The sequence below is a fragment of the Trichechus manatus genome, unplaced genomic scaffold, assembly GCF_000243295.1.
Source record: "Trichechus manatus latirostris isolate Lorelei unplaced genomic scaffold, TriManLat1.0 scaffold00257, whole genome shotgun sequence".
Lineage (NCBI taxonomy): Eukaryota > Metazoa > Chordata > Mammalia > Sirenia > Trichechidae > Trichechus > Trichechus manatus.
In genome coordinates this window covers 1228937-1250721 of record NW_004444193.1, presented here as the reverse complement: position 1 = coordinate 1250721, position 21785 = coordinate 1228937, and the positions used below count along the sequence as shown (strand labels likewise).

The window sequence follows — 21785 nt, the reverse complement described above, 5'->3', positions numbered from 1 at the left end:
CAGCTATGAGTGATAATGCATTAAAGAAATGTCTTGGGCTTTCTCTTTCGATTGGCTCTTCTGCCTCTAAAACGGAGTTGTGTTGAGGTAGAATTTATCCTTAAATTTGGGACTCTGCTGCTCAAGCTTAAAATGAACTGGGATTTTTGGTTAGTGTCTTTAGAAAGAGGAACAATAAAATCACCAAAGCAGCCTAAACAAACTTAAAAGTTTTCTACACTTTCCTTTGCAGGAAAGGCAGTCTTAAAACCAAACACATTAATAACAGTTAAAAAAAAAAAAAAAAAAAGGCCTTGTGAGTTCTAACATCCTCGAGTTGAAGACTAAACTGGGAAGATTAGCAATGAGAGTGGGGTGCTAGGCTTCCAGGACAGGGGCAGGATACTGGAATATTCCTGATGTGAACACAGGAGTAGGATATATATATATTCCCACTACTAAATAATTTGCTGTTGCTTACTTTTCACAGTATGATGGATAGGAAATAAGGCTCAAGAAAAAAAGAATAGAAAGTATGCAGAAAAGTCTTCCACAGTTATGGCAGCCGAAGCTTAAGCCAGGTTTGAGGGTGGTATCTTGTGGAAGTCACTCACCTCTCCCTGATGCCACTCATACAGACTCAGCAGGCCCCAGGAATACAGCTCAGAACACAGAAAGCCTGTTTTTTTAAAGGTTGGATAAAACTAGAACTTGAACACTAGCAACCAACATCTTTGTAATACTAGCGTGTGCTTCTGAACGATAAACACAAAAAGTTTAGGGAATTATTAAACCTCAGGTTTTTTTTTTTCTCTGAAGAACTAGCTTAAAACCCTTTTTTTTGGGTAGTAAATAGTAGGTAATTATTTGAAATGAAAAAAAAAATACTTAAGTACCTGGACTATTGCATTTAATCATGTATTGTAATCGTGTTACTCTACCTTTTTGCATCAGAGACAGATATACAATGAACATTCAGATATCACAGATTGCACACTAGATAGTAATTCTTCAGGCCTTTTACATAACCACCAAAAACATATTTTGGATTCTGCAATATAGTACAAAAGTCCACAATGAATCCAGTCTCAGCCAGTATCTTCAATTTACTTCTGTTGCTGTACAAATAATCGGCCATTACTAGGGCTTACAAGTTAATAACAGGACAAAAAAATATACATTGCACTGACACAAAAAGTCAGCTGTGTTAATAGTCATGCAACAAGTAACCAAACTTGCTGAAATTAAAAATACTTTCTAAAAACAGTTTTAACGGCATAAATATTTTATACACAGTTCATTTACCAAAACAAAATGTCTTTAAATGATACAAAGCAAAAATAAGTTTCTACCAACTTTATACATAAGAAAGTGCAAAATAACTTATCTAGAGTGTTTTGCTAATATCCAGACAGATGGCTGCTAAGGGCAGCTAGTCTCCTCTTCAAAAGCATGACATGATAGTTGTACATGACACACAAATGTTAGAATACATGGGTGAATAAATGGATGGATGGATGAATGAATGAATGAACAAACTACAAAGAACAGGCAGGAGCCATGTGAGGTACTCTCAGAGAAAGAATACAGACCACTCAAAGGCGGATGTACACGTTGAGAATATATACTGGTAAACAAATTTACATGAAACACAGATTTATCCAGAGAAACACGTTCATGTATGTGAGTGCATCTACAGTGTGTGAGTGATTTTGTGATTTCTGCATTGGAAGCAAAAAGAAAAGAAACTCCATTGAACAAAGCAGTTGCCCACAGCACCAGCTGCCAGAGGAAATATTATTATTGAGGGTTTTGGTTTCCACCTTCTAGTTACGGAAGTTGTGTTGGAAAGTTTGAAAGTGTTTATCCCATATAACTTATTACATAGAGGAATAACCTTTAAGTAATTACACACACACATCCATGTATTCAAGTCTTTAAAGAACACCTCTGTCACTGGGTTTGGGGTAAACGTGGTTCAGGGACAAAGGGAGAATGCTTCTTTTCAAAGGTGTAGAATAACACTAGTGCAACTCCACTCTAGGGCCAGACAGGGGCCACACCCGGTGATTATGTGATAGTACAATTTCTGCAACTGTTTAACATCCAGCGTTATTTATTTGAGTTGAAGTTAGATGATGATGGGGGGTGGGGAGCATGGGGAGGAAGAGTAAGACACAGAAAGGAAAACAGAACACAACTTTTCTTCAAGTTAAAGTGTTAATGCCAATAATCCTTTTATTAACGAGTATATTTGAACTTTTAGAAATGGAAGTGTTTTAATCAATTTTGATATGTAATCATAAATAGACTGTAGGCTCAAACCTAGGTAAATAAAGATTTAAATTTAGTAAGCATAAGGCACTGAAGCAGCCTTTATATTTTCTCTTGGAGACCTAGTTATCAGGAAGAACAAATCTGTTCTTAAGCTGGTTTCAGCCCATTAGGTACAAGATTATTACTGTACCAAATGCCTATTTCTGAATGCATGTGCATATATGTGCATTTTAGTGCATAAGTGTGCCTGTCACCAGGGCCTAAAGATGAAAAGTCGGGAAAGCCAAAGCCACTGTCCTTTGTATGATACTCCATGAGGGCGTGAAGGCCTGTCCTTCCTTTTTCGGGCCATTAATGATCCTACGTTTTTCAAATCACAGGGCTTTTAGAATTGTTCATAATATTGTCACTAAGTATCTGAAAATGTTAAAATCTAGATTAATTGTTTCATTTGTTTTATATATATATGTACATAACACACATTTTAAAAAATCCCACCACCAAAGCCTTTTTCCTGTAAACTAATCTTAGTCCCACCAGCTTTAATCCCCCGGATTTGTGTGTTCTGTATCCAACTAGTAGAACAAATTAAATAACTAAATATTAAAATACTGTAATTATATTCATAGCAAAAACAAAAATATAGACATTAATACAGTATAAATCTCACTGTTTTCAGGTAGATGGCATTAAATGGTAAAGGTTAATCTTAAGCAGTTCTGACATGATCCAGTTTTACAACAAGTTTTATAGGTTAATTCTGTACACTTTTTTCTTTTTTTACCCTTTTGTTTTTGAAAATAAGCTATAGTAGAACATTAGTGTCACCAAAGACACATACTTATTATGTTCTAGGTAAGAGGAGCTAATTTCGGGTTACATGCAAATATATTTCCATTAGTTGAGGCAGGACTGGTTCCTGCACTACGCTGATCAACTGTCTTTTCTGCAATGTGAAGAAGGTCTGCTTTGACCAAACAGCAGTCTAAACGTAAGTTTAAGAGGGGCCTTATTACATAAGAACAACACTGAGGTGGTGTGTAGCCAGGTGCAAAACGCCCAAAGATTTCCAGGTTATCTTACGGCTGGAATCCTATTCTCCCGCACTGTTTCCTAAAGAAGGTCCACATTATTTTGGTTACTAGCCTAGTTGGAGTGGAGATACTGCGGGCAACTTGCAAGAAAGGACATCAGGCACAAAGGCTGGGATTGAAAGGAAAAAAGACCACAGATAATGTCTTTGAGGATTTAAAAAAACATATTTATAATTAACTGGTAAATGAGAGATGTCAGACAAACCGTACGTAGCTCACTGAGTTAGTGGTTTAGTTTGAAGTCTCATGTTACAGGCATAAGTCCTTATTTAGAAAAAAAGGCCCTTGTATCTATTTACAATATACAGTTACTTGCAAAGAAGTCAGATTTACAACCATCTTCTAACAGCCTTTTTGTTCTTGTTGTTGGCTTTTCCAAATAAGGATGAGTAGCTCTACAAAAATGAGATGCAAGAAAAGACAGGAAGTCAGGATTTTGTGTACCTCTCTCGACAGCTACTGTGAACAGGGAGAACAGAATATCGAAAATGATGCTCCTAGGAACCACCTCATATTCTTCTTGTGTTGTTCACCTGAATAGCATTTGCCCCGTTACTGTACTCTACACCCGTTTATTCAATGATCCCTTTGAATTCAGCACTTCAAACACGTAGTATGAAGAGATGTGTAAACGGAGAGTGTTTCAATGCCTTCCGAGAGCTGCGAGCAGTGACAGGGGAATCGGGAAGGGGTCCTATAGACCGTAGTCTCCAGTCAGCTTGTTGAATCTTCAACAATTTCGAGGCCCATCCTCTGAACCCCTTTCATGCTGTAAGTTGTAATAACAGTTCTGACAAACACGCACTGGAGACGAGATTTTCAAGCGTTTGATTTCTGATTGAAATCGACTGCACCTAATGGAAAGGAAAAAAAAAAAAATCAATTAGTTATAGGCCTTCTCCTTCTCTGAAGATCGTGGCCAAAAACACTAACTTCAAATCAAATGGAAAGCTTGCAGTATAATGCCAAAGGCCATATAATGGTAGGAGAAATGTGAAAGACCATAACAGGTTTGTGTTCATGTGGCTGACTAAGGACGCAAAGGAATGCTACAGTATTTCTTTTCGTCTATGAAGAAAAGGAATATTAAACCAGGGCAAGCTAAAAGTTAAGGGTTTCCTACAAGATGAGGCCAAGGAGTCTTAATAGCTGTGAGGCCATTCTACATATGTGGGACTGGTTCCCATTCCCTACAAACCTGGGAGGTATGTGAACATCTTTACTTGGAGCTTGACCCTTTCCTCTTGGCTGGAAGACTCACTGCCCATTTTAAAAGACATTCTGGACACTATCAAGTTCCTTTGGCTTTTAAATATTTTGGTAGTTTGCCTCTTCTGTTTGGTCCAAATGTTCTTACAAGGAGTCATAAATTTGACTACATCAAAATTAAAAACTTGTGTGTCAGAAATACATATACAAAGTTATAACACAAGCTACAAGCTACAGATTGACAGAAGATATTTGCAAGACATATAACACACAAAGGGTTAGAGCCCAGAGTATGTAACGAATTTCTCAATTAAAAATGGGCAAAGAGGAAACTCAAATGGCCAACAAGCATATGAAAAGACGTCCAATCTCTCTAGCATTGCAAGTTAAAACAACAAAGTATTATTTCTTAGTTATCAGATTGGCAAAGAAGTTTGGCAATACCAAGCATGAGTAAGAATTTGGAGAACATCCATATTCTGCTGGAGGGAGTGTAAACTGGCACTACTGTTTTGGAGAGTAATTTGGCAAAACCTAGGTAAGCTCCGGAGTCCCTGCGTGGTGAAAACGGTTAATGGCCTCAGCTGCTAACGAAAAGGTCGAGTCCACCCAGAGGCACCTCAGAAGGCAGGCCTGGAAATCTACTTCAAAAAAATCAGCCATTGAAAACCCTATGGAACATTGTTCTACTCTGACACAAATGGCAACTAACTGGTTGAGTTGGTTGAGTTAAGCTCAGGAGTTTGTCTATGATCTATCAATCACTGTGAGGTATCTCTAGAGAAACTTCAGCACATGCATTGAAAAGGACATTTACGAGGGTTTGCATAGTAGCACTGTATTTATAGTACTGACAAAATCGAAAAAATACCTTAGGAATCCATCAAAAGGGAAATAGATAAAGTCTGATATAATTATACAATACCTGACAGCAGTTAAAATGAACAATAATAATAGATGCCTAGAATAACAGCTAACAACACGAATGAATCTCAAAAACAATCTTGAATAGAAAAAGCAAGTTACAGAAGGGCACATACAATATGCTGCCACATAAAACAATACTTCGTGTTATTTAAGAGATGACACATGCTCACCAAACTATTAAACGTAACTTAGAAGAGGAGAAGCTTCTCTGGGTGAAGAAGGGGACTGTGATTGGTGAAGGGTTGAAAAGACTTAAAACATGTCTGTAATGTTTTAGGGACACACAGTTCACACATACACTTCTAAAGCAAATACGAAATACTAGCATCTGCCCATTCTGATTCCTGGGTAACCAGATGTTTGTGATTATTGTTTCTGTACTTTCAAAATACTTTATAATTACAGTAATAAAAAAGAACAAAGTGAAGACTGGCTTATATAAACATAGCACACTGTAGTGGGGACACCAGAATAAATCAGAACCTAGTACAGGGCATAACTAACTTTCTTAGAGTCTAATCCATGGACAATCAAAACACATATATCCCATCTTACTTCTGGCAGAAGAGCTGACCGCAGTTCCTGCAATGGTGTCGTCTTTCAGTGAGAGAAAACCGCACCGAGCAGCCCGAACAGCTGTCCCCTCCTTCATCTTTCACCCAGTGGTCGGCAGCAGAACGGCCTGGCTGGTCACTCACAGACCAGCTGAAAACTCGGCCTCGACTATCACCAACGAGAATCCTGCTGTGATCCCTGCAGGAGGCCAACACAGAAAGTCACCTCACGGAAGGCCTCTGCACAGCCACCTGGCTGAATCGCTCTTCCTGTTCTTCAGTGATTTGCTTCTCTCAGCTCTACAGTGCTCAGTGTGTGCCTGTGTGTGTACCTGTGTGTGTTGGTCTGAGAGTGTGGGAGGGTGCAGTGAGGGTCACGGGGACGGACGGTGATTCACTCAGGGGAAGGAAGTATAAAGGACAGAAATAGAACTGAGCCTGATTTTACATTTCCATTTCAGCTCTCTTTGGATTAAATCCTCTGTACCTTTGAAAAGCAGAGAAGAAAAAGATTTTATTTTATTTTAAATTCAGAATCAAAACTCCCACGATGGCAAGGTTCTTCTTTGGCTCTGTCTCTCTGAGCCACACATGACGATACAGATGAAATCTGTTCTCCCACAAAGACTGGCCTAGTGTGTGTGGCCCCTGGCTAAAGAGATGATTTCACCGGAGAGAGTAACTGGAACAAGCTGGCACTTACTTGGAGATGCCTAAGGCAGTGACCTCTGCAGGATGTGCGTTGTCCTTTCGATCAAAGGCTGTGTGCATAGTTAGCTTGCTCCTGAACACCAGCTGCCGCTCCCACCTGTACCCTGGAGTGGAAAATTGAGACATGACATTCTACATTCCGGCAATGGACCCTAACACGATGGTCATAAAAGCTAGGCTACTTCAAAATACAGGGACAGCAGCTTTTCAAGTTCTCAGCAGATGCTGAGTCGGCTGAAGGTAATACAATCTATTTCTTTTAACATTAATCACGGGCCACTTCAGAGAGCACCCCATTCTCAAAGACAAACTGGACAGAAGGGGGCATCTTCAATCCCAGAAGATGTATACAGTTTGTTTAACTGAGGATCTTGCCTCTAACGTTACCTGAGAATGCAGTTTTATTTAATTGTAATAAATCAGTTTTCAAAAGCTGATTTGTGAATGAATGCAGTTTTTGGTTTGAGGCGTTTTTCTCTAAAAAACACTCCACATATTGTACACACCATGGTGGGATAGAATCTCTAAGTCTACTTTGCACAAGAAGAAACCTAAGAGGGCTTCTCCAGGGCCCAGGCCACAGGGCTCATCAGGACTGGAGCCCCGGGAGAGCTGGACCCCACTGTCTTGATCTACTAACACACATACCACCTACATGGAATGAGAAAGAGAGATCAGACTTCAAGTTACCAGGTTTCAATCTGCTATAATTCCGCACTTCAACAGGATTGGAGTGAGGGTGGTTGAGGGGACCCTGCAGATGGGCTCTGGTGTGGCCCTCCGAGTAGTTCACAAATATGAAGCCATCTTTCTCATCTAGACTGAGCTGATCGGACCAGCGCCTGGAGTCATCAGAGCCGCTGTCTATACACCAAGTGGCTGTGGCTCGGCAGGATGCTGCCCTGGGCCTGTGGATGGTGCTGCTGGGCTGGCTGGGCAGCTCGTTGGGATCTTGGCTGACACTCTGCTCCTCTGCTTCCGAATCGCTACTGTCTTCGTCTTGCGCTTCCTGCCCTGTGTGATACACATACATTGCATTTAGACCTAGCTTGCCCCACTGGTATTTTTTCCTACCAGTTAAGACACAGTAGACACAATATTTAAACCTAAGTGTAACAACAGAAGGAAAAAAAAAAAATAAAACCTGCAGGACTTTTGGCTAGATTACAGATAGCAAAAAAATGACAAAATTTCTGAAACAGTTCATAGAATACTTTTTGGCCAAAATCTTTATCCTGGCATTTGGTCTTTCACAATCTGGCCAAAAAACTGCCTTTGCAAATTTCTTGGCTACACCCCTCATGCTCCCTACCACTCTTCAGCTAGATAGCGCCCACTGTTCTCCATGCAGCCCTGCTCCTCTTTACAGCTGGTTGTGCACATGTCCTTGGCCCTACTGGACTGATCTTCCCAATCTCTGCGTGTTCTGATGCTACCTATTTTTCAAGGCATAGCTTAAACACTTCTTTCTCTGAAATCTTACTCATTTTCTTTAGCCAAAGCATTCTCTCCCTCTTCTGGACTCCTGTAACAGTTCTGTGCCTCACATGTACTTGAAATTCTCACCCTAAATTACTACTTTTGGACATTCTTTCTTTTACAAGACAGTGATCAGCTTGAGTGAAGGGTCCCTAAGCACAATACCTTGCATACAGCAATTGATGAATGCTTGACAAATCAATGACTAAATGGATGAATGAGCAAGTGAGTGATAGAAATGTTATAATTTGGGATTTTGTTTTTCTCCCTTTCCCTTGTTATTTTGCATCTCCTAACCTTAACTCTCAACTTACTTGCATTAAAGTGTACTGGGGTGGGGGTGGGGGTATGAGAAATATATATATATACAGTCATGTGTTGCTTAATGTCCACAATACATTCTGTGAAATAGGATGTTATGTGGTTTGGACGTTGTGCGAACATGCCTAAATTGTAAGCAACAGCATTCACTGATTTTCCACCTTCGTGTTGTTCAATATTTTTTTTCACTTCCAGATTGATACTTCTCCTTTGCCTCTTGCTGCTGCAAATTTCTCAACGGAAATTTCAAACCTCCACTCTCCTCAAATGTTTCATTTTCAACTCTTCCCACTTCTCAGAATAAACAGAAGCCATGTAACCAACAATTGCATAAATTTCCTCTATTACAGTGAAAGAGATGCAATTCCTCCTGCCTTAGGTCGATTTCTTCAGCTATACTCTAAATCCCAACTCCTCTCATCTTCTCAGGGATAATTTACACTATAAAAGAGAGACCAGAAAATAGCAGATGCCAAAATATGCATGGACACTATGTCAGTAAATGTAAGATATGTACTTTTTTATATTGCTTGACCTTTCAGCAGCATTTCAAAGTGCATATCTGAAAAAGAAATCATGAATCTCCATCTGTCATTCTGACTTCTCAGGCTTTTATATGTTTGACTACCTCTATTTACTATGGTATGGGACCATGGACATATATGCGGTTGGACTTGCCCGAAAGGACATTATGTGGCACATGACTGTCATTGACAAAAACGGGGAGAAGGAAAGCACACACCAGCCTACTACACATACATCTTTTTTTCAGCAAGGCTAATACTTCCTTTTGCCTGCCTTCCACTCACTACCACTAGTCTAGTTGACTACTTTGAAGCGATTCCTTCCCCTTCAACCACTTATAGTCATGAGCTTTAAGGTCCTCAAACAAGCAGCCTTGGAAAAGGCTTTGATTTGCAGTGAAGCATTGGCTTGTCTTCCCTTTCACCCAAGCAATTGCCCTCAACTTCTATCTTGCCCAGTCTTTTCTTGTGGGCTGTTCTTCTCTGTCACTCCTGTCAAACCCTGTCCACAATATGAATATATAAGGAGGAGAGACACTGTGAATTTTAACCCCACTTATGCATCTTACTTATTCATCTCATCTTCCACTGCTATGCACTTAAAAGCTTCTTCAGCGGAAAGGAAAGTGACTCACTTCTCACCGGACCTCTTAATCCAGTGTCTGACACCCAAGAAATCCCAAATACTCACTGAATCAAACTGAATTTTTATGTCCCCAAACACTCATAACCTTTTGGGTGGAGCTGCAATTGACTATGTAGAGATTTATACACACTAAGGTAAAATACAAGCATTGAAGTGTCCTGCCATGGGATCTTTTCTGTTTTCTGCATGGAAAGTAAAGACTATTTTGGCACACATATGGATTTGTGTCTTTCCTTTTCCCTTAGTAACTCCATCACATAGTCAAACTCACATTGAATTCTTAGTGTATAAAAATTAATCTCTGAAAGACAATCTAAATGTCAATTTAAAACCCTGCTCCTTTCTAGAAAGTGCCTTGTGCCAACTGTTCTGAATCAATTTTTCTCAATCCAGAGATCAGCAACCCAAAGCAGAGCTCTACCTGGCTTTATGGCACTGTTCCCAGTTGTTCTGTATAGAAACATCTGTGATTTATTTCCCTGGAAGATTTAAGAGTGCTTTACAGGTAACAGACTGCTGTTGTTAGTTGCCGTTGAGTCGATTCTGACTTATGACGACCCCACGTGTGCACAGCAGAAATGCTCCGTAATGTTTTCAAGGCTGTGACCTTTTGGAAGCGGATCGCCAGGTCTCAATTCTGAGGTGCCTCTGGGTGAATCTAAACAACCAACTTTTTGGTAAGTAGTCGAGCATGTAACCATTTGTGCCACCCAGGCTTCAGTTTGAATGCCCTCCTGAAGGCAGACTCTGGCCTTCCTCTGTGAATTACAAACACAGTGCTGCACTCTCAGCCAGACTGAGCCAGATGAGAGGATGCATGAGAGGAGACATGGGACTGAGGTGCAGGCCACCTGACTTACCCACATCTACTACGTGTTTTCAGAACTGAAAGTCCCAGATTTTCGTATTCCAGGAAGGCAGTAACTATGTTTAGTATGGAATGTGGAACCCAAGAACAAGATATTACCACACTGAGTGCTGTCCAGTGAACTAAAGAAAATCCCGCATGTCTGCCCTAAGGAATTACATCGTAGGTAGGTATTGTGTTTCAGAGAGCAATGCCCAATCTCAGGCTCATGTTTATGCCATCTGATGTAACTTTATCCATAGTGACTTGCAAAAAAAAAATGAAGTAAGAAAACTATTTGTTATGGATTGAATTATGCCCCTTCCAAGATATGTGTTGAAATCCTAATCCCTATACCTGTAAATGAGCCCTGGTGGCGCAGTGGTTTAAGAGCTCAGCTGCTAACCAAAAGGTCGGCAGTTTGAATCCACCAGCTCCTCCTTAGAAACCCTATGGGGTGGTTCTACTCTGTCCCACAGGGTTGCTATGAGTCGGAATTAACTCTACGGCAATGTGTTTCTTTTTAATTTTTCTATACCTGTAAATGGAGCCCTGGTGGCACAGTGGTTAAGTGCTCGCCTGCTAACAAAAAGGTCGGCAATTTGAACCCAACAACAACTCCACGGGAGAAAGATGTGGCAGTCTGCTTCCGTAAAGATTAAAGCTTGGAAACCCTTTGGGTCAGTTCTAGTCTGTCCTATAGGGTCGCTATGAGTTAGCATCGACTCTGTGGCAACAGGTTATAGCTGTAAATATGACCGTCTGCCATACCAGTGCAGAGTGGGTCCCAAACCTCACTTCAGTGTTATAAAAAGACCAGAACAGACACAGAGATACACATAGGAAGAAACTGCCATATGAAGACAGACACACATGGCAGATGCAATCTACGAGCCCAGAAACTCCAAGGATTGCTGGCTACTAGAATCTGAAATAGATAAAAAAGACCTCCCCTAGAACCACACCCTGAATTCAGACTTCTAGTTTCCTGAACTGTGGGAAAATAAATTTCTGTTCTTTAAAGCACCCACTTGTGGTATTTTTTGTTACAGCAGCACTAGGTAACTAAGACGGTACTGAATAACAGTTTAGAAAGTATTAAATACCTATCTGTGCTTCTGGACATTCTTCCTGCACTTCTAGGACTTCAACAGTCTCAGGAGCTGGTGTTTCAGGAACTTGCAAAAACTCCATTCTCCAAAACTGAATTTAAATAAGTATGAAGTTAAGAAACAGATTAAGGAAACATTAATATGCTACTGGGTGGATATGGGCCTTGGGGGGATTTAATAAATAACATAATTTGTATTATTACATATAATTCGATTTCCCCCATCTTGAAAAATACAGCAAGGGACTGCCTAACATAAGATAAAGAGTGGCCCACAAATGCTTTAAAAAAAAAAAAATCAGTAAAAAAGCAAATGTGACAGTTTGCATATATTATATTTATACTCAGCTTTATTACAAATAACATTGAAAGTAACTGACTTGTGCGTATTTTAGCAATCTACTATATAAGGCATAAACAGTAATTCTTTCCTTGGTTAGATTTGAGTCAGAAGGTGTCAGTATCTTCATTTGACGAAAAGTCTAAAATAGAACTGAGATGGAAAGTTAAAGGAGCTGGGGTTATTTAGTTTACAACAGTGCTTCCCAAATGAGATGTTAGTATTTCAAGGTGGAGGGAAAAGGACTGTGGTTAAGAAAGGTTTAACAAAGTAAGCTTGTTTCCTACAAAAACCTCTCAGAGCCTTGCATGTGCTCAACTACACTGTGAATCTCCAGGAAGGCAGAGAGTACGCAGGATTCCCAAATTTATTTGGCTATGTGGTTTTGTTATAATGTCTCATACATTCGGTAATTTGAATCACTACTCTGGAGAAAGCAGACTGGTATGTGCATTGTCTGAGGCACAGGGTGTGGTGTGGGCTGATAACCTCATTATCGCTAAGCCTGTGACAGTGACTAAAGAGGCCAATACTCAGCTGGTCTTTTACAAAGACTACAACTGAAGAAAAGAGGCACAAAGGAAAACCTGAGAGAGAAAAATCCAAATATTTAAACAGACTAGAAAGTAAATACTCTGCTGATTCTACTTTCTGTAGAGGCTCAACACAAAGAAAGCAATGCACTACACCTAGCTTAGATGATTCAGGTGAAATCACGGAGGATTCTAGCTCTGTGATTCTCTGCAGAGTCCTTCCTTCCTTCCTGACTGACCCAAAATCCCCAAAATTATTACACAATTCACATTTTTAGCAATCCTGTTGTGACATGGGAAACATGCGTAAGTGACCTTCTCCAGCCCAGCTGTCAGTGGTTAGTAGTGCCAACAGAGCCACTCAATAGGAAAAGGCTGAGTCACTGATGTTGACTGTGTCTGATAATACAGTGGCCAAGGCTTGTCTGAATCAGCGTGTGGTTTGCTGAACAACATCACAACCTGTACAGGTGTCCTTAAACAGTGGACAGCTTCACAAGTTTCAGGTAAGCCAGAGCAGCTAATATCCTAATCAGTTTTTCTCTTGGCTCACTTACCCGAACCACTCCATCCGAGTGTCCTGTTACTATGACATTCTGTGTGTCCCATTCGTTCATCTCTGACACGCAGCAGCAGACAATCTGCTGGCTCCTACCTGTGAATGTGTTCACACTCACTATAGGGTTCCCATTAATGCTCCACACGTGGATGTAAGTGCCAGCACAGGACACAATGTCCCCCTGAGGAGATAAAGAAAAACTCTTCATTCTCTTCGCTCCCTTTCACAACATACATTCCATTTTCAGAAGTAAATTGAATCCATTAACTAGCTCTTAAAACACCTCTCAGTGATTAGACTAGTGACTGGGTAATTTCTGAGGTAACCTGGAATTCAGTGCTGGCTACTGTGATGTCCTCACTCTAGCTTAAACAAATGCTCTTATAAAGGCTCCTTTAGGAATTCAAAGTTGAGTGGAAGCTGAGGCCAAGGTGTTATCAATAGAAACTAAAAGCTGAGACCTTACTTATCTTCTTAGTTTACATCCCAAGCACATTGCTGAAAAAAAAAAAACAATTGCCACTAAGTTGACTCTGACTCGTGGTGACCCCATGTGTGTCAGAGTAGAAATGTGCTCCACAGGATTTTCAGTGGTTGATTTTTTGGAAGTAGATCATCAGGCCTTTCTTCTGAAGAGCCTTTGGGTGGACTTGAACCTCCAACCTTTTGGTTGGCAGCCTGGCACGTTAGCCAAGCATGTTAACCATTGTATCACCCAGTGACTCCTAGCACCAGCACACTGCTGAGCTGCCGAGTAATGGTTTATGATCTGAGGAGGTGATGAACTCCTCCACCGACCTCCTACTGTTCACAGAACTTACTTGCACCTTTCATTTAGAGGCATCTCCTCTTAATTAACAAAATGATTCCAACCACCAAAATCACAGGGCAGAAGAGAAAACTGTTCAGTCCAGATACAATTATGTCTCTCTTCAATAAATGAGAAGAAATTTTGGTAACATTGTAATTTCCTTTTTTAAAATTTGTACGCAAATGATAGGGGAAAGAAAACTGGTACATGGGTTACTTCTTGAGAAATTTAATGAAATCTAGGACTCCCTGAACTGATAACTCACATTTTCTTGAGTTTCAAAGATAGAGGGGAATAAGCTTCTTCCACAAATTCTACCAGGCAGGGACTCTATCCTCAACTTGGTGATAAATACAACCCACTACTGTCAATGGAATTAAGATGCCTTCTGAGACATTCACTGTGTGTCAGTTAACAGTGGTGGACACTCAGGATATTCGATTTAATCTTTATAACAACCTTGTGAGGTTAGCTATTACTAGCCCTATTTTACAGAGGAACAAAAACAAAACAAACAAACAAAAAACAACCAGCTGCTATCGAGCTGACTCTACCTCATGGTGACCCCACGTGTATCAGAGTAGCACTGTGCTCCGTGGAGCTCTCAATGGCTGATTTTTCAGAAGTAGACTGCCAGGCCTTTCTTCCAAGGCACCTCTGGGTGAACTCAAACTTCCAACTTTTCACTTAGGAGCTGAGCACATTAACAGTTTACACCACCCAGGGACTCCACAGAGGATGAAAGTGAGGTGAAAAGAGCGTAAGTAACCTGTCTACATCAGAGTTGATATTCAAACCCAGCTCTTTCTAGCCCTAAAGCTTATACACACATCATGCTGCCTCTCATCTCTAAATTAGTTGGTTTTCATGATGCTGGGTACTATCTTTTGAAATGAGCCCTGGCGGCACAGTGGTTAAGAGCTACAGCTGCTAACCAAAAGGCTGGCAGTTCGAATCTACCAGCTGCTGCCTGGAAACCCTTTGGGGCAGTCCTACTCTGTCCTATAAGGTTGCTATGAGTCGGAATCGACTTGACTGCAACATTGGTTTTTGGTTTTGGTAAACTATAGTGTAGTCGGTATACACATGAAAACTTATGGAAATTTGAAGATTGTCATTAAAAGCAGCAGGAAAAAGTAGAAGCTGAATGGCAGCCACAATGCAAGAAGTTAGGCGTAGATGGGTGGCATGATAAGGAGGACAACTGTCTGTTCTGTTGTTGCTGCTTGCTTTCCCTCCTTCCTTTCTTCCTTCCCTCTGCTCTTCTTCTACCAAGATGGCAAGATCCAACCCAAAACCCAAAGAAAAACAATAACCAGTAAAGCATTACTGTGTCCTCCTCTGTGTCTGTCACTGAGCTATCTCTGACAATGAGTGCCAGAAGCTGAGCTTTAATTAGTGGCCTTCGTCTCTATGAGAGACAAGAGCCAGCTGCTCCTTTCCACACTAGGCAAGGCTTTCTTCAATTACGCCAGGGAGGCCTCCACTAGAGTACATTAGAGCAAATCCTGGGGCTATGCGGCCAAGCTCTAAGAAGGGAAATTAAAGGGCAGCTACAAGATGCCTCAAGCCCAAAATGTAGACTGAGGTAAAGTAGACTTGATGATTTGCTTGGAAAAATACACCAGGAAATCTTTTCATGAGTTATTACGAGATTATAAAAGCATTAAAAAAAAAAAAAAAATTAAGAACACTTTTGCAGTGTTTGCGGCAACTACTCCAATACAGTCAGTGTACACAGACCCAAATACAACCGACACTAAATGAAGCAGTTAAATTCTCTGTTATTTAAGTTAAGAACAACTCCCAACCAAGCTCTAAGTACTGAAATTAAGAGGTTGACTCTGAGCAACACTGCTGGATCACAGCGGTTGTGTTGACATTTTTGCAGAGCTATTTAGGTGCAAACGTTTTCAGGACCAACTCAAGGTGTTGTTCTACAAAACATCTTAAGCCTTTCAAATACACTTAAAAAATAATTTGGCTCTTGTGCACCTCCTCATGCCCCCATACTTATTCCCAACTCTGTGTACTATTATTATTTATCAACCAGACATTCTAAGCGCCATTCACTAGAACTCAATTCCTTTCTTTTTCTTTGAGTGACAAGGTATTTGACTAAAAGCATAATGCCTAGTAACTTGCGGGAGAAATTAAAGATACAGCTTTCTTCAAAAGGAAAGCTGCTCCTGTGGGTGATATGAATGTCATTCAATGTTGTGCCTAGAACGACTGAGTCATGTGGTAAGATCATGGGGTAAGGGGAAGGAAGGGAATGGGTATCTATTGCTAAGAAGTGATGAGGCTGGGGTGGGTTCTCGTTGATTTGTAAATGTGGGCATCATCTGGATACTGAAGTGATAACTTGTTTCTGGACACAGGGGTCTCAGTCTTTGTAAGCCTATGCTCAAGCCTCTCCTGCTTACCAGCCCATTTTAACAATGAATACCCGTCTTGAGCACCCCAGGGCGCCTGGTCTACACGCAAGCTCCTAGGCCGGTGCATTTACTTTATTCTGATCTATTTATTTGCATGTCAAATATTTATCTTTGAGAAGAAATAATATACGTTGATAATGTGGCATAGTGGTTAAGAGATCGGCTGCTAACCAAAAGGTCGGCAGTTCGAATCTACCAGTTGCTCCTTGGAAACCCTATGGGACAGTTCTACTTTGCCCTATAGGGTTGCTATGAGTTGGAATCAACTCGATGGCAATGGGTTTTGGAAATACTTCTAATGATTTTTTCCCTTGTTTGGTTACCCAAATATGTTACTCTTATCACTTAATAATTTGAATATGTTGCATGAAAAATTTCAACAAAATTCTAACCTTCTTAACAAATCTACAACTCCCTTGGTTTTAAGAAAGCACATTCTAGAATGTTTTTTTTTTTACTTAAACCAAATCTTTTTCTCTTTAAATTATAAAGCAGTAAAGGGATTTTAAGTCAAAATAGCTCTCTGGCCTACAAACATTAATGTCCATTTGCTTTTGCAAATAACACATAAATTAGGAAAATTTGTAGTTGCTTTTACAAAATGAGCTCTTATGAACTTAGAAAGCACTTAGAATCGTATTTCATTTAGGTTGGTCAGAACTACTTGTTTCACTAAACACAAACCATGGGCAATACATACTTACTGTTAATTCATTGATACAGAGAGCAGAAACAGGAGCTCGATGGCCTCGGAGCTGGGTTAGAAATGACAGTTTGTTCAAGTCCCAAATGATGCAGGTTCGGTCTCGGGACCCACTCACGATTATGTGGTAGGCTAACGATGCTGTGGCACAGGTGACAGTATCAGTGTGACCAAGCAAGGCCTACGAACGAGAAAAGAAAAAGCCAGCATGATCACAGTGTCAGTGCCCCACTGTGACTCTAGAAGATCCCAGACGCATTTGCAGGAAACAACAGGCAGGTGTGCTGGGGAGCCAGTGCCGGGGCAGTGGGGCCTGGACGATCTGGGAATCAGACCTTTCTCTTTTGCTAACTGTCCTTGCCTCACCCCACCAGGAGGAAGAGAGAAGTCTGGGGTTCTCTGGGGGCTCTTCTCTCCATTTTTACATTACTTCTTTCCAGGACTTAGGAGGAAGGGAGAATGACAACTGCAGTCCAGCTTGAGTTTCTTCATATTGCTCTATATGGAGATGTATTGATTATAGCCCCAAAAGGACTGACTGTAAATTCTGAATCTATTCTTTTTTGCCAACAACTCCTGTTAAGTCCACTCAAAGGAACTACAAACAGTTTGATGGATTTAAAAAAAAAAGCAGGAGGTTGCAATACATGGTCCTGGAAAGATAAAGGGGGAATGTGGTCCTGATGTGTCAACCTGCTGAGGTCTAGTTACTCAACAGAAGACATCTGGACATGGCTCTGTGCCTGAGAGGGACTCCTTCTTCCAGAAACGGGATCCAGGGAAATGGTGCTGTGGGAAAATAAGTAAGCAATCTGAAGAAAAAGGTTCAGATTACTGTTAGGAGTTCCTGAGTATTTAGAACAGGCCATCTCCCCTGGCAGAAAAGTTGCTTGCTTAAAATAATCAGTTGACTTAAAACTGTGGTCATACAGACATCCTTACTGTACGCTTAGCAAACCCCAGATGACTGTTTTAAGCAAGAAGTGCTTTCTACTGAATGGTTTCTGGTACACTAGCTTCAAAGTCCACTTTCTAAATGGAAAACATTGATAAGCACCAGGATTTGGATCAGCAAAATACACTGTCTAACTTTGTATCTCTTCGTGTCGAGACTTTGTATTTCTTTAACATGGCTCACCTCAAGACCCAGCAACTCAATTACAGTTTTCGGTCTATATAGAGGGTTGGTGGTATAAGCACAAGGGGTTCAATTCTATCCATAGATATTTAACATACTGTAGTTTGAGTTTAGTTTTAAAATAGCTTCGAAGTCAGACCAAACTAAATTTAAAACCTGGCTTCACCACTAAATGTGACTATGGGCATGTGTCTTAGTTTCTCTGTGATTTTTTTCAGGTATATGATAACTAATAACCACCCTGCAGAGTTGTTGTTGAGGATTAGAGTTCATATTTGTAAACAACCAGCACGATGCTCAGCACAGAGGAGATGCTCAATGAATGATAGATTGTTATACTACCTTTCAACTTTGTATTATAAAAACACTTACATGTATGCTCCGTTAAAGAAAAGCTTAAAGTAAATTCACTCAAAACTCAAATATTAAAAGATGGCTAACATTATAAAAGGATTCTTACTTTACGTAAAAATTAATAATAGAATCAGGTTATGATCAAAAACATCTGTTAACTAAATCAATAAGGGTTCTACTGAATACATTCATGAGTTTGTCATGGCCTCAAGGATATGGCAAATGAGGAAAGAGAAAAGCAAAAGAATCAAAGACTTGGTAGTAGCCCAGCTGAATGAAAATCACCTAGGAAGGCAATTAGTATGTATCCATAGGCAAATGTAATTTGATTGGCAAGAATTCAATCTATATATAACTCTGGCAAAATATCTGTGTTACTTAAATCTATTAAAATATATATATACTACCTAAAGACAGCTTGGTTCAGATTTCAAAAAATGTCCAGCTTAGTTCATTTATAAAAACACTATATTCTTATTTCATTTCCTTTGTCTAAAAAAAGCATTTCTAGCAAAAGAACAATTTTGGTTTGGAGCATTATGTCTGCCAGTATCTTGGAATTAAGCTTTCGAGTTTCTCTAGCGTGTAAGCAGCTGAGATGGATGTGTCCATCTTCTCATTTTCAGCAGACATTGTTACCTGTTTGAGGGTGAGAGTCTTAGCTTTTTCTTTCGAGGTGCCCATCTCCCATACACACACAACTGTGCTCGTTCCACCCGTGATGACCAGCTTGGGGTTGGGGCAGATTGCACAGAGAATCTGGCCCCACTCTGACAAACATTCATAAACCGTCATTGCCTGTAAAACAGAACAGATGTGAGACACACATGCCATCAAGTACCACAAACTCCTAAACAATACAAGGAGGATAGCTGAGCAAAAGCGAATTGCCTCTGTGCAGGCACCTGCTTACTATCTGGGCTGGTTTCATTTGGTAACGTTTCCACTGAAGCTCTACCATCACAGCCTCCTAACTGCAGTTGTTGTACATGATAAAGACAACTTTGCTCATAAAAGACCTGGCAATCTGCTCCCGTAAAGATTACAGCCCAGGAAACTCTATGAGGCATTTCTCCACTATGTCCTACGGGTCAGAATTGACTCAATGGCACACAACAACAGCTCTTAATGGAGGTCTCCAATTCAGTAAAATGTTCAGATTGTGTGATGCTATGTAAAATGTAGGGGATGGCTGCTAACTGAAAGACTGGTGGTTCAAGTCCACCCAGCAGCACCTTGGAAGGAGGGTCTGGCTATCTACTTCTGAAAAATCAGCCACTGAAAATCCTACGGAGCATAGTTCTACTCTGACACATATGGGGTCACCATGAGCTGGAACTGACTCAAAGGCAATTTTTTTTTCTTTTAATGTGGTAAAAGGATATGTTAGAGCCGATTAGAAAGTAAAACGAAAGCATGAGTGCTGTTGTTTCACAAGAACATCAACTAAATACAAGTCCATTATAGCTTAGCACAACAGACTTGTGCAGACTGTATCCATCTTGCATTCAGAAGGACAGTCAGGGCCAACTCAGGGAAATTAAAAATCACTACATGTTACCTCTCCAAGAGAGATTTACGTGACTCAGAACAGCAGCTGCTGCTTCTTGGAGGACAGGCAAGAAGTTTTCTATGATAAGTGAGGCGAGGACGGTGATGCACCAAAAGGAGGCTGTTCTGATTGGCAGACATGTTGCTGAGCAATGGGGTAGTTAGGATCTCTTGGAAGAACTCTTTGCTAGTCCCTGGTATCCAATTTTCCCGAAGAGGCGTCTTCTATCGGAAATGTGACTTGTCTACTACCTCCCTTGTACTAATCTGATGCACTAAAGCCCTCCCTTCCTCTGGGCTGTGGAGGAAGAGCTGACAAGCCCTGGACTGGGTTCTCCCCACCCCATTAACTGGGATATCCAGACCAAGGAAGAGGGAGAGGAAATGGGTAAGAGCAATACAATACAAACCTTGTCTGACTCATAGGTTCCCAGCCTGCAGCTGAGGTCTGCGTAGCCCCAAGCAAAAGTTTTGTTCCAGGTTGGGGGGATAAGGACCTTATTCTGTTCTACTGCAAAAATGCCTTTATCTGTGCACACTATTTGTCCCACAGGCTCTTTGAGTTCTATAAAAAACAAATTAATATTATTAGAAAAGGAAAAGGGAAAGTTAACTTTGTTACTGCTATGGGGTTGTACAGTAATTTTAACTGTTCAATACAAATCAAGCATCCTGACATTAAAGCAAAACAATCTTAGCAGTTGAGCTGGACATTTTTTTTGTTTTTTTTATTGAAATATAGTTAGCATACCATATGATTAACCCATTTAAATCAATGATTTTTAGGATATTCACAGATTTGCACAGCCATCACCACAGCCAATTTTAGAATATTCCCATTACCTCAGAAAGAATGTTGTAGCTATCTCCCTCTACCACTCCCCCAGCCTTAAGTCACCAATAATCAACCTTCTGTCTCTATACATTAGAGCTTGACTTTTGAGTTTCCTAGAGGACTTGCTGAGTAGTACCTCAACCCTGACAGGTGTTCCTCAGGGATTCCCTCCAGCCTTCCTGTCTCTGGACGTTGCTAGGTTTGGCTCTGAGTAATCAGGTCTTCCTATTTTTTTTTTTTTTTTAATTGTACTTCAGATGAAGGCTTACAAAACAAATAGTTTCTCATGAAACAGTAGTACACACATTGTTTTATAACATTGGTTAACAACCCCACAACATGTCAACCCTCTCCCTTCTCAATGCTTTTTTTCTGGTGAAAGTATACATAGCCAAAGTTAATCCATTTCAAAAATTTCTACATGCACACTTCAGTGACATTGACTATGCTCTTCCAACTGTGCTGCTATTCTCACTTAAGATGAAGGCTTACAGAACAAAATAGTTTCTCATTTAACAGTTAGTACACATGTTGCCATGTGACAATGGTTAACCACTTCACAACACATCAACACTATCCTTATTCAACCTTGGGATCCCTATCACCAGCTTTCCTGTTCCTTTCTGCCTTCTGGACCTAGTCCCTGGACTGCTGTGCCTCATTAGTCCCATTTGGTTTTAAGGGGCTGTCCACTCCCCGGCTGAACAGTGAACCTCAGAAATGACTTCACCACTGAGCTAAAAGGGTGTCTGGGGGCCATACTCTTGGGGTTTCTCCAGTCTCCTTTAGGCCAGTAAATCTGGTCTTTTTTTTGTGAGTTAGAATTTTGTTCTACATCCTTCTC

At 40.5% G+C, this 21785-nt stretch overlaps 1 protein-coding gene across 5 annotated transcripts in view; it reads right to left on the bottom strand.

Moving 5' to 3' along the window:
* Nucleotides 1–238: 238 nt before the first annotated feature.
* Nucleotides 239–21785, bottom strand: part of WDFY3 (WD repeat and FYVE domain containing 3) — a 278975-nt gene continuing 257428 nt past the window's right edge. For 3 of the 5 annotated variants that reach the window (XM_023724712.1, XM_023724713.1, XM_023724714.1), the window contains 9 exons: nucleotides 20517–20671; nucleotides 19195–19353; nucleotides 17065–17244; nucleotides 13110–13292; nucleotides 11675–11771; nucleotides 7442–7765; nucleotides 6744–6855; nucleotides 6042–6239; nucleotides 239–4204 (listed from right to left, as the gene is read on the bottom strand). In XM_023724712.1, coding sequence (XP_023580480.1) covers nucleotides 4081–4204; nucleotides 6042–6239; nucleotides 6744–6855; nucleotides 7442–7765; nucleotides 11675–11771; nucleotides 13110–13292; nucleotides 17065–17244; nucleotides 19195–19353; nucleotides 20517–20671 — 1532 coding nt within the window. In that variant the 3' untranslated portion in view covers nucleotides 239–4080. The remainder of the gene's footprint in view (nucleotides 4205–6041; nucleotides 6240–6743; nucleotides 6856–7441; nucleotides 7766–11674; nucleotides 11772–13109; nucleotides 13293–17064; nucleotides 17245–19194; nucleotides 19354–20516; nucleotides 20672–21785) is intronic. The other 2 variants (XM_023724715.1, XM_023724716.1) reach the window with 2 other exon arrangements.